Source organism: Festucalex cinctus, chromosome 20, assembly GCF_051991245.1.
Source record: "Festucalex cinctus isolate MCC-2025b chromosome 20, RoL_Fcin_1.0, whole genome shotgun sequence".
NCBI lineage: Eukaryota > Metazoa > Chordata > Actinopteri > Syngnathiformes > Syngnathidae > Festucalex > Festucalex cinctus.
This window is the reverse complement of record NC_135430.1, coordinates 10,563,726-10,577,411: the sequence shown is the minus strand read 5'-3', so window position 1 is coordinate 10,577,411 and position 13,686 is coordinate 10,563,726. Positions and strand designations below refer to the sequence as shown.

The window sequence follows — 13,686 nt, the reverse complement described above, 5'->3', positions numbered from 1 at the left end:
TTGGATAATTACAATATTTGTGCTGTAAAATTGTGACTATTTAGGCAAAATTACCGTACTACATTTTCTTGTAATATCATAACTTTTGTAAAACTTTTGTACATTTTTTGGGGGGCTTATGAAACTATGACATTTTCCTGGTAATCGTAACTTTATTATCACAATATTATGACTTTAAACTCAGAATGACTGACTATAAAATTGGCGCTTCATTTACGTGAAACTCCTATATTTTCTATAATACATGGGTGATATTTTAATTAATAATATTCCAAAATTTTACAATTAAGGTCTCCTTCCATCAGACAGCATTTTTTAATTTTTTTATATATACACATGGTAGATTGACTGTTTCTTCATCCACACAGCTTCCGGGCAATTCCGCTTGTTATCTGTGCTTGTTTGGTAATTATCCATCATATTGACAAAGCACAAGCTGTACCAAATATGGGCGCACAATTACGCAATCACGCCGTGTCCATTTGCCCATCCGTCACTTTTCCAGTATAAAAGCATGAGTGCAGCGAATGAAGAGGAGGAGGAGAAGCGTTTAATTGAAAGAATACAGCCCCAGGTCAGCCATTACGCACAAGATGGTGGCAATTAGGCCATCAAATCACCCGCAGCTCTTTGGGGGGGGTGGGGGGGTATTCGGGTGCTTGTTAATCTGAGAAGGTGTTTCCTCTTCCACCTCTGTGACGAGAATAATCACCATTAGACTAATTGCTTTGTACGGGCGTTCGTACATTTTTAATGCATGAAAATGTCTACGGACATTTCCCAAAGTCGAGCCCGGCTGAAAATAGAGCGGCGGCCGAGATCATCTATCGTGGCGCAATATGTGCATTCCGTGTGAAGAAAGGCCACGCGCCGGACAAGTAGGGCACATAGAAAAGGGAGCAACACTCCTTCCAGACAGCGCTTGCGTAACACTGCGGGGCCAATATGCTAATGAAAGGCGCTCTGGTTTAAAAAGACCACTTCGATGTTACCTGACAATTTCACAAAAATTATTAAATTAATTAATAGCGCTAATTCTACAAGAAAAAAACTGTTGAAATATTGCGGGGCAAAAAAACCATGAGAGCAAAAATAAAAATAGATTGTTCGTCGAAAAAAAAAAAAGTTGCAGTTCGGAAAAAAAAATGTATTATCAGAAAATCTTGCATTGTGGGAAAAAGTTTTGTCTTGTATTATTACCATAAAAAGTTACATGGGAAAAAAAGTTGTACTAAGGGGGGGAAAAAATGGACAAATAAATCAAAAGTAATTGATACAAACAAGCCACATTCTGAGAAAAATGTATTGTCACAAGGAAAATGTATGTTACGAAAAAGGTTTGCATTGTAAAATACGAGAAAAAGTCAGAGAATTAATGAGAATAAAAGTCGCGTTACAACAAGAAAAAGGCTGGATTGTAAGGAATATTTTTTATAGTCATGAACAAAAGTTATTACGAAAGAAAAAGCTGCAGCCTGGAAAAAAAAAAAAAGACTTATGACAAAAAAAAGTTGCATTATAAGAAATTAATGTGGATTATGAAAGCAAAGTCATATTATTACCAGAAAAAGTTTTATACTGGGAAAAAAAATTCCAGGAAAACAGACATCACGAACATGTATAGTTCGACGAAAAAAGTTGCATCGTGAAAAGAAAAAATGTTATTGTTTCGAGGAAAAAAGTTGTACTGTTATTACGATAGGAAAGTCATACTTGACAAGAAAAAAGCTGCAAAAAAAGTTGTATTCTTACAACATTTAATACAAAAACTATTATTATTACAGGAAAAACATGCATTATGAGGAGAAAAAAAAAAAAATCACATTATACCAAGAAAAATCTGGGCAAAATGAGGAGGAAAACATCCTATGACAAGGAAAAAAAGTATATTATTACATAATATTACAATGTTTGTTCTTGTAATGAGAACATTTTGTTTCCTACTACAGTAAGTATGTCAGGCAGCACAGGAGAGGTGCGGGTGCTTTTCTCACCTATAGCGCATCCTTTAAATGAACACAGACTATATTTAGCCTTCACGAGTCAGTGTGTCGATTTGGTTGACGCCGGACCTGGGGCGCTATAAATAGCCCTCAACGGGACATATCTGAAGGCCGACGTGAGAGAAAAGTGAAATGAAGGGAGAGCGAGAGAGAGAGAGAGGTTGGCGGAATGGAGTGATTCACCGCAGCAGGCTGTTGCTTTCGTTCCCGTTTATACGTCAGCACTTGAGTGCTCCGCTGCGGCCATGACGGGGCCACCGCACGATGCTGGCAGATTTACAGCCAATCGGGGGACAGATATGAGATACTTTGGGGGCGGCCCATTTATGGGGTCTCTCCAATGACAGCTTTGAAATGTACAGCAATCATGGATTCAATTATGGATACACTTTTATACAGTTTTTGTCACATTTGTTAAAAGTGTCTGTAATGCCTAGCAGGAGTTTAGTCGCTCAAATATTAACATATGCACTGTATAGAGACCCACCTCCAACATCATGGGCCCCAAGGCATCTTTGTCAATCACGCTCTGGCCCGTCGATGACACATCGGCCTTCTGCACCTCCTCCTCGTTGGCGGCGGCTGCTTTCTCTGGATGTGGACAAAGTTGTAACATTTGATTAAGAAAAAAGGGTAGAAACCTGTAATAGTTTAAGCATAAAGTAATAATAAGAGAAATAAATGATGCAATATTGTGAATAAGGTTGAAATACTATGCTAAAAAAAATTACATAATCATGAGTAAATATATGGAAAAAGTACTATTGCATAAATAAAGCCATAACATTTGTCAGAACTTGTAATTTCATGTTAATTAAGTTGTAATATTATGAGAATAAAACAAAACTTGTTGAATTTAGTGGACGTAGAGTCCAAATATGAGATAAAATGGTGCAATATTATATGAATAAAGTAGTAATATATGGGAAAAAAGTAATGTGTAAATAAAGCCAATAGCCATAACATTTGTCAGATATTGTCATTTCATGTGAATTAAGTTACAATATTATGAGAAAACAATACTTGCCTAATTTAATGTAGATAAAATCAAAATATGAGATAAAATTATGCAATATTATATGAATAACGTAGTAATATTAAAAGGAAAAATTTATTTTGGAAGTCGTAATTTACACAACTAAAGTCATAACATGAAGAGAATAAAGCAGTTGTAACTTAAAAGAAATAAAATTATTTTGTGCGAATAAAGTCGTAATATTAGAAAAAAATTGTCATTTTGTGTGAATAAAGTTTAAACTAATGACTTTTGTATAAATAGTTGTTACAAGTCATAATATGAGAGAAAGATGATGTAAAGTCAGAATTTATGAAGAAAAAAAAAATCAACGTAATTTTGCATGGATGCAGTTGTAATATGAGAGTAATGTTGCATTATGAGAAAAAAATTACAATATTGTTTGAATATAGTCATAATACTGTGATTGGCAGGCAACCAATTCAGGGTGTGCCCGCCTACTGCCCGAAGCCGGCTGGGATAGGCTCCAGCACGCCCGCGACCCTTGTGAGGAGTGAGCGGTTAAGAAAATGGACGGATGGATGGATATAATCGTAATATTACAAGAAGACCATATTCATTCTGCATGGCTAAAATTGTGCCATTACGAGGAAAAGGAGTTGCAATGAATGACAATATTAGTGATTTACAATTTAAAAAGTAGAATTTTACAGTTATAATTGTTTATTTATGTATTTCCAGAAAAGAGTGAAAAGTTTTACGCTCTTACACAGTGGTTAACTTCTCTTCACTGTCATGTACATTTGTGGTTATTGTCAGCGCAATTTCACATATTCTAAGCTGTTATTGATTATATAACAGAGAGCGTTATTGTTTCCCTTCCGAACCTTATTGCGTCGTAACCAACAATATGGGCTATCTTTTTACATAGCCTAAAGGAGTGCAACTTTTTACAGCTTTCTTCACACTGCCGTCGCTTGTTGGTCGCAACACTCGCCACCTTCATTAGCCGAGATACAGCCACGCCGGCGCACACTCGCGCGCTTGTTTACGGATTATGTTTATCTGCCCCGAGAGGCGACTTTTTCGATCGGTTCCCCCCTGCGTCTGAGGCGCGCTTCTTCTTGTGAGGGGCCGCGCTGACATTGAGTGATGGCTCCGTATAGCCTGGCCAGTGGGGAGGGGGTGCGCCTGCGTGGTTGTGACACCCCCCGCTGGGCCCGGAGAGGTCCCACCGATGCAAACATCATTAACGCCCGAAGAGATGAATGTGCGGGTTTGTATGGCGTTGCGCAAGCTCGGGCGGTACTCATGTTTCGACATTACGCAAATTGACAGTTTTGAGGTTAACTTTTGAGTAAAATGCAGTTCATAAAAAATGAGTTTTGGCGACAATTTGATGACCATTCTGAAAAATGTCATAAAAAGTCTGAACATTGCGTGGCTTGTGTGTGCAAATATTATTGACTTTGTAACTCAACTTAGGCAGCTCGTAGTACAGAATTTGAGGTTATTTTCCCCATTTATATCACATTACTCATGTTACATAACAGTTCCTGTCCCATAAAACAAAATGACATTGCTGTCCACGTGTATAATTAGACCACACCGCATCAAGCTGGCTCTAAACTTACTCAACCCATCTATACTTCTCCTTTGCGGTAACATGAGAAATTCAAACTATATTTGGACCTAAAAGACTTTATGAGTTTTGATTATTTAATAGGAAAGGTAATTTTATGGGTGATTAAATAAAAAGGTTGGGATAACAGAGATGCCCAGAAAAAGAGCCTCAAATTACTCAAATGAGTATCTGGGCAAATAATTGAGCAGCGCTGATTGATGTGCCTGATGTTCTGGCTCAGGACGGTGGAGAGTGCTGTGGATTATACACGTTACACGATGAAGGGATGGGAGCAACATTAATCAATCGAAATGCCGTTTAGGACAATATTAAATTGTGCAAGGCAGCTTTCCAAACGTTAATCAGGCACACTTGAAAGTGATTTTTTTTCTAACCATTATTTTTGTAATTATTATTATTTAGACATTGTTGGGTCCAGTCAGTGGCTTTTTTCCCCCCACCAAAGTTTCCAAGCACATTCCTCTATAGACGTCATCCCCCAAAATGGCTGCCTAAAACCAAAATTTATGACATGCGCTTGATTTTACACTTTATCACAGGTGTCGACCCAATTTCATGTCAATTAAGTAAACTAGACTAAGTGCAATTTCTGGAGAAATTGCGTGGGAATGCTGAAAGCTGAATGCCAACGGCTGAATGCTAAGCTTTGAATGCATGTGGAATGCTTATGAAGTAAATTGAGAGATAAATTATGACCTCCTGGTTACTGGACAATGCACTTTACCAACTGTGCCACCGAGCAGTGTAAGACACCTGGTAAAAATAATAAGTTATATGTATGGAAGTGGACGTGGAAAGTGATACTTAGAAAAAGTTCAATGTCTGTCCCATTGAAAATGAATATTTGAAAAGTTGATATTACAAGTTAAATTGTGCAAACGCTTTAAGTAATGTGGAATCAGACGATATATACCCCAGGAGGCGTCAATTTTTGAAGCTAGTTGAAATTTGAACAGTGTAAATTGTATGTATTAAGTGGGAGTTGTTAAGTGGCAAAAAAAATTGAAGGATAAAAATCACAATAACATATGTGGGAATGCTGAAGCATTCCCACAATTAGCAGTGTCAATCAGTAGTAGTTTCCTGTTCAATATCAGGCAGTGGTCCTTCAGACATTTTTGCATATCCTGCAATAATTGACATCACCAAATTTCATTTTAAAATCGATGAAGCTGGTGTCAATTTTTTCCCCTAACTTTCCAGGCCCCCTTTTCATAGCATTCGCCCCGCAAATGTCTGTTTTAAGCATTGGACTCCAGCTCCCCTTACACTAATGAGGACAAGCGTTATAGAAAACGGATGGACGGATAATAATAGGCTCCATTTGCGAGTGTTCGCTCGGCGCGTGCGCGTACCTTGCTCCTTTATTTGCCGGATCTGCTTCACAGTCTCCTTCAGGATGGCACATTTGTCGGGCTTGACATTGAAGTTGTCGATGTCGTTGAAGTTGGCGAAGATCAGCTCGGCGAGCTCCTCGATGTACTTGTTCTCGTGCTCGCGGTTGCGTTTCTCGTTGCTTCTCTTGGGACTGCGGACAAAGAGGAAAGATTGTATTCTTAATTAAGTGCCTACAAAAGGGATTTTTTTCCCGGCGTGCTGTATGACTATGTCCAAAAAAATAAATAATTGTTTTGGTAAACAGCGTGTTTTTTTGTTTTTTTTAACATTAATGACAAGATTACTCACATTTATTGAGAAACACCTGAAACATCTTTATTTTTCTGTTTAGGAATGTGCAACATCAATGTCGAAATTATTAAAAACAATGTTGAAAAAAACCAAACTCTACCATACTCTACCTTGGTCCAAGAAGTTCGGCGGAGCATTCACGTTTTCGCGACTCTGCCCTGGCAGGGTCGGATGAGTTTTCCCCGATGCTGCTCATCCTCAATGCATATCAGCCTCTGGAAACAAAAAAGTTTTAAAAAGTTAAAATTCAGGACACTGTCATGGCATCAGTGCGAAAACATAAGTTTTGAACATTTAGTTTTTTTTCCCCCTTTCAGTTTTCAGGATCAGCAGAGCTCGACGCTAGCGCATCGGATAACCAAGTTAACGCAATTTCTTGCCAGGTTAGCAGGTCAGCATATTCAGTAATCCCCACGAATGGAACGAGCCCGGTCGTTGAAAAACATAAATCTACTACAAACTATAACTCTAAAACACAGATGACTCAAAAAAAAAAAAAGTTTTTGAAATTTGCCCTTTTTCAAACTGCAATGTACCTTCAAACCGGTAACCCAACCATGCTTTGTGGTAACATTATCTGCTGCACGATCAAATATTCTACTTCACTGTGAGCCTTTAGTAACCCAAAAAAGCCCCATCATAAACCAAGAAGCCCCTATACTTTTTTTCTTTTTTTTTTTAAACTCTCAAATCCATAGTTTGATGTAAGGAGACCAGCCTCCCAACCCCCCCTGCAGGCGAGAAAAGAAGGCGTTCCCCAGCACGCATGCCGTGTTGCGATCCACTCCAGCCATGGAAACATGACAAGCGCACATGCTTGCCTGCCGACTCCTCCTTCATTACATAAGGCAGGACAGGCAGAGTAGCAGCAGCACTATATAGCGCAGATGTAGTGTAGCTTAGGAGAAAGAAAAAGAAAAAACAGGCTTCTGGCCTAGAATGACCTACTTTGGAGGTAGGAAAAGGTGATTAGACACTCGAGAGGGGCACCGTGTGGATGACAAATGACTTCAACGCCATGTTCAGTTAGTTTGTATTGGATTTTTTTTTCTTTTAATAATGACAGCAGATATCAGGTTGTTAAAACTCTCTTAATGGCTTAAGTGGCACAAGTTATTCCTATTGGTCGCCCAAGTTACCATGGGGACTCAGGCGCTGATTTGCTGCGCCCCGTCCCGCCGGGATTGGATATGATTGGGTGCCTCGTCGTCTCTCCTTGACATGGCAGTAACGGCGGGTCACTGTATGTTTGAGACCGATACGAGGGACTCCCACGTACAAGCGAGGCACGTCTCAATGACAAAGGCAGCCAGACTGTCTGCACAGGGCCGAGTCCGCTGGTGACGACGAGAAACCATCAATACGAGCGCCTCGTAGTTTCACATTTGTGCCACAAAAGTTGACAAAGTATTGTTGGAGTGCTTGCGTTTTCAGTACGTAAGAAGAAATAACTGACTTAGGATGTAGGAATACATTCATAATTTCTAAATTTTCCTCGACAGACCACCCACCAAGATCATCTCGACTTTGAAAGCAGGACGTGATGGCAAGTGCGTGTCATTGCTTACACCGTATCTTAGGTATCACCAGAGCCGACTCTCCAGGACATAGCTGGAGCCGTCGTGTCTAGCGATAGGGAGACGACAAGGAGCGAGGCAAGGAGCTTGGATTTCAGAGGAGACATTTTGATTATCCTGCACGATGCTGAGATGTTGATTGATGCTTGGAAAAATGCTCTGCTTTGGAAGAAGTCAAATAACCCTGCCGGGAGGAAAGCCGATCAGCTGAGACTGACAAAAATCAAGATAATCAATAAATTGATTATTATGGCCAGCATCTGTTTCTGAATGTGCCACTGTGCTTGAGCGAGATCATATCTGCACAAACGGGCTGTTAGCTTACGCAACCTTCTGAGAAAGTGGTCAGGGTGAAGCATTATCAATAATAAACGATATTGATTGCACGCAATACCATAAAGCTCTCAGTTCCAGCCGAGTGTCATTTGATACATTTTTGATTTAACCAAAAATTCAGCTGATACGACCGCACTAATTAACCTCAGAAGCATGCAAGGCAGGCTAACTCACCGCATAACTCATAGTGGGAGGTGGGTACTCATGTTATTACGTGCCACCCCCACGATTGCGTGGGTTCGCCGGGCTTTCATTATAGAGACACGCCCGCTATGTGAGAGCTCGGCCATATATATATATATATATATATATATATATATATATATATATATATATATATATATATATATATATATATAAAACCTAGCTCAACATCATAATGGGGGGCCGCCACCACAGAAAACAACATATTTAATCCGTCTGTCACATGACTTATTGTGGGCCTAAAACACGTCATTTCGTCCAGATACTTCTGGGAGGAAACGCTTGGGTAGGCCCAGAGGACTCGTCTTCTCGCTTTACATCCAAATATTTGTATGGTGGGGGGAGGAAAAAAAAAAAAAAAGTGCCAGGAGCCAAAACACACAGAAGTCATGTCGGAGGAAAGGGAGTAGAGAAAGGGAGTGGGTGGGGGGTGGTTATCAAAACCAACTTGAGTAAAACTCAGAAACTCTCTACATTGCCGACAGCTGCTGTTACCTTGAAGCAGATGTTTCGACGCAAGGTCAGGGTCGAGGGATAGAAGAGAAAGAGGAGGATCAAAGTGAAAGATACAAAGAAGAGCACAATCAAGATGAATAACTTTAGTCTTCATTTAACTCCTCCCCCCCCATACTAAAAAGGTTAAGGGTCGAAGATTGTGAGGACATGCACAACTCACAAAAAGTTAGGCAGATTCAGCTTTTGGGTGGAATTAGGTGGAACCCAAAAAGGCACCATAATCTTACAGGTGAACTTCATTTGACCTTTAACCTTGACTTTTGCAAGCAATTTGGCAAAACTTACTGATTTATAATAAATAAGCTAAATGGCAAATTTCACTCAATTCATCCATCAAAAAAACTGTTTAATGCCACTCCAAGTTGACGTTTACAGTCAAACTAAACAAAGAGAATTACAATTTGCATTTTGTATTTGTAATTGTAGTTACAGTAACCACAACGTCCGCTTATAAATAACGCTAACGATTAGCATCGATAGTCGCAGTTTTAGACACCACTCTTTGGGCTTTGCAGAAAAATCACATCTGCCTCCTTTAAGGGGGCATGAAGCAACTTAAGACTCAAATTGGAGTGTTAACATAACCATATATTTCACCCACACGTTTTAAGAATTGTATAAATGACAGGAGGCAACTGTGGCACAATAACTGTTGCCACTCTTTTCCTGTAAAGTGAAATAATGTTGGCGCGGTTGGGCCGGAAACTTTAACTTTTGCTCTGAGCATGACACCATGCTCATGATCCTGGCCGTGCGCGTCGCTTGCGTCCATTCCGCGTTTCGCCAGAGGGGTCACAAATGTGCAAAAACTCCGAATACTGCGTCATGGGCCTTTAAGAAGACAGCATTAAATATAATTCCAAGAATACATCGCTCTCAATTCAAACTTCAGATGTTACAAAAGCCTTCAGAGTGGTGATGGAGATTTTAGGAACCAAGTTTCTGCGCAAAACATTGCAGACTCCCTCTTGCGCAACAGCGAAAATGTCAACCCAGAAGCGAAAGGAGAAGAAACGTCTTGTGGTCTTCTTATCTGATAACCAAAGAAGGCACAATTAGCCTTAAACTCTCCAATGAGTCAAAATCACCTATAAATAATATTTGATTGTGAGTTTCTGTGCTTTCCTGGATACACTTCCTGGTAAGGTATTTTGTCACGCAAAGAGAACCCTCTCCTCACCTTGGTTTCAGTGCGCAGGGTCCCTCAGGCCATCACTGCAAGACGACAACATCAGGAAAGCTCTCAGCATCGTCCACTTGTGCAAGCTGAAAGGCACAAGAGAAATGATGAGTCGACACATTTATCACTAAAAAATTGCAATACCAAAGCGTGTTTTGGTCTGTGATATTTACACACGTGTACAATTCTGTTGGTTGGCAACAATCCCAATATTTCTGTTGATCCCACAATTAAAAGCAATACAAGAAAATGGGCTGCTGCAGAAAGTAGAGATTGGGATGATATCAGACAGATTTTGTGTCAGAAACTTACAGCCATCTCTTGACTGTTTTTGCAGCGCGTTAGCGTAAAAGTGTCTGCAGGGTCTTTAAATGTCCCGGGAGGCCTTGAAAATTACGCCGCGTGCGCCTTTTTAATCACGGCACCCAATTAATTAGACACATGGAGAAGTCATGTTCTCCTTTAGATAATTAGAAAAAACAACTTGTGACGGATACGAGAGCTATGCAGGGCTTTTGGATACCATTATTGTGCCAAATAATCAAGTAACGCCTCGCGTATAATTCCGCATTTCTCAGCCTTCCTCTTTTCACTTTCCTGCCAGGCGCGAAAGTTCTCATCCTGCGGAGGAATTTCCTCTGAGCCGTCACATGCTCGTGCCCGATCGGCGGATCGAGTGACAGGACCAAGAGAGGGTGTGAAAACCCCCCACAATCAACCTAGCAATTTTGCTTCTTAAGGTGGTAGTATCAGAGTTGTAAGAGGCGGGAACGTTGACTGTGTGTATGGGTATTATTGTTCTGTAGTGTCCGGAAAAACAAAAGAAACCGGATGAGATTATGCTGCGTCAAAATGACTTTGAAAGTGAAAAAAAAAAAAAAAAAGATAAGAAGAAATAATACGAGCAGTACATGTAGTAAACAGTACGAATTTGGCCTGAGTGCGACAATGAGAGTCGGCGCTGTACGTCAATATCGAGGCTTTGACACCCAGCTTGGGATAACAATGCTAATGAGCTAGCTAATCAGGTTCAGACGGGACAAAATGAGGGTGGATGGATCATGGGGCGGAAAGTGAGCAGGTCACGGAGGGGCTAAACGCCAATGGGGCCCCGACCGGGTGCCTTCTGAATTACCCACTGATGGCCTTCAATTCAATAAGAATGAAAACACCTGATCTGATTGCTCTGGATGAGTCACACTAAATGTTTGATTAAGATCCACAAATGAACAGCAATTCAGTGAAAATTGAATTAACGCAGGGAATGCTGCAAAGACGCCTGGCAGGGGGGGGGGGGGGGGGGGGTCTTTTCATGCATTCACTCGAGCAAATGTTCTCGATCAATGCCTGGAATTGATCAATCAATTGCTTCTTTTTGACGAGTGCAACCTGTTAAGATGTAAATCAAAGGACGCAACTTTTAACTTAGCCAGTAGCGGTGAAATAGATTTGACCATTTTCCTATTTCCACGATTTTCCTATTCTGATCATACCAGTGACTCTACACATTTTTTTTTAAAGCAAAATTCTTCCAATTTTGATCACTATTGCAATCCATTTAGACGGCAAATACGGAATGTGTCCTCTGCCAGTGCTTTGCTAGTAATAGTTAAATCAGTTTTACACCCATTAATTTTTTTTTTTAAATTTTTTATTTTATTTTAAAGCAACCAGTTTTGATGAGCGCCACAATCCGAACACGAGTCAATAACTTGTGGGTGTGCCAATACATCGATTATTAGATTCATCGAGGTTTGACACGTGACGATTAGATTACGATTCATAAATGTTGAAAAACGATTATTTTCCATAATAATTTAATGGCAGAAACACTACCCCAGCTTGCGGAACGAAAGTAAAAGATGCCTGCCACCCGGACACTTAAAGCAACAAACATGGTGAGGATAGCGGCAGCGGAAGTTAATGAGAGACATGTTTTCTCCCCATAATTAAAAGGTAGTGTTTGGAAGAATTTCGGTTTTGATTACGATTAATATATGTTCCAAAATGATTATTTTCCATAATAATTTAATGACGGAACACTACCGCTGCTAAAAGTACAGAAATCTGTGAAAACACAAAGTATTTTGGTTTAAACAAGTCTTATTTATTTCTAAAGGCACTTTATGTTTAATATTTTCCAGAAAATGTGGAAGTCATTCCACCAGAGTAAATCTTATTTGATTGCAATAGAAAAATATATTTTTGAAAAGTACTGCCTTTAAAACAATTGTTTTTGCACCTTCTTGTGAAAAAGAGCAGCTTAAGGGTAGCTTTTTGTTGTATGGGCATCGTTTCCATCGTTCCTGTTGGATCATTTGGTGATTGGAAATAAAAAGTAATGGACATAAATTGGTTTGGCTACTTTAATTAATAAATACTGACAAATATACCTTAAAAGTATGAAGTAGCCACAAAGTAAGAAAAAAAGCATGATAATCGTTCAATAATCAAATCGTAGTGCCCTTAATCGTATTCGAATCGTGGGGTGCCTTAGATGGCACACCCCTAGCCATTATTATTATTATTCACTACTACAATTTTTTCAGGCGGCAAGTCAATGCATCTTTTTTTGTTTATGGTAGTGAAGTCAAGTAACTGAACAGCATTGGAATGCAAGATCCGACAAAAGCAACCACAAAATGTCCATTTTAAAATTCTAATGCTGTTCATAAAAAAACAACCTTAGGGGTTTGCTGTGTTTCACACACGACGATAAAATTTGGGTTGCTTGCAGTAATGCAAACAAACAAACAAACAAACAAAAAAACCTATAGTGGTTCAAGTCCCCGGCTGCGCTCACCACACTTATCTGCATGTGTAAACACGGAGGGGAGGGGGGAAAAAAAAAAGGTGCAAAAGCTCGACAAACAAGTCTTTCAGCTCTGAATTTCAACCGAACTTTGTCTCCCGGGGCCTAACAAACTCAGAGGCGCATTCTTGATAACACCCGGCGCTCAGCCGCACTCACTGGAAGGTATTTATAAACGCGTTGACGCCACGCCAGCGGATTTCAACGGCCGCCTCTGATGGAGACACCGACTCGTGCCAGGTGCCGGCACATCTGTTGCTCCGATGGCAGCTGCTTCGGCGGCGACGTCAGTTGGCAGTCGACGCCAGTTGCCTGCGGTATCAAGTCAATATCGCGCTGGCACCCAAGTTTAACGCAATCCTTTTTATGAGAGCTAACGTAGAGGTCGACATCTTCACTCCGTCTTGTCTAACGGGAAACAGACTGACTCAAATACGCCACACTAGTCACCGAAGATCCAAATGAAAGTCTCTAGTTCCCAATGGTCAATAAAAGTCAAAATACAGGAAGTAGCGGCTTGTCTTGTGACCAGTCAGCACCTCGACCACAGAGCACCGTTTACACGCCGGCCGCCATTTAATGCCTGTCACAGTTTGCATGGAATGAGTCCCAGTCGAGGCCCGAGGCTGTACAGTGGCGGGGAGGGGTGGGCGCAGGAAGGGGGGAGGCATCAGCTGACACAACTATGTCACTGACTTGATTAGCTCTAAAGCCAATCCTCAAGAGTGGGACACAATTGTAAAACATT

At 40.4% G+C, this 13,686-nt stretch overlaps 1 protein-coding gene across 8 annotated transcripts in view; it reads right to left on the bottom strand.

Moving 5' to 3' along the window:
- Window positions 1-13,686, bottom strand: part of ncoa2 (nuclear receptor coactivator 2) — a 45,690-nt gene that overhangs the window by 24,443 nt on the left and 7,561 nt on the right. For all 8 annotated transcript variants that reach the window (XM_077508678.1, XM_077508683.1, XM_077508684.1 and 5 more), the window contains exons 2-5: window positions 10,127-10,212; window positions 6,424-6,528; window positions 5,980-6,152; window positions 2,491-2,594 (exon numbers count right to left, since the gene is read on the bottom strand). In XM_077508678.1, coding sequence (XP_077364804.1) covers window positions 2,491-2,594; window positions 5,980-6,152; window positions 6,424-6,509 — 363 coding nt within the window. In that variant the 5' untranslated portion in view covers window positions 6,510-6,528; window positions 10,127-10,212. The remainder of the gene's footprint in view (window positions 1-2,490; window positions 2,595-5,979; window positions 6,153-6,423; window positions 6,529-10,126; window positions 10,213-13,686) is intronic.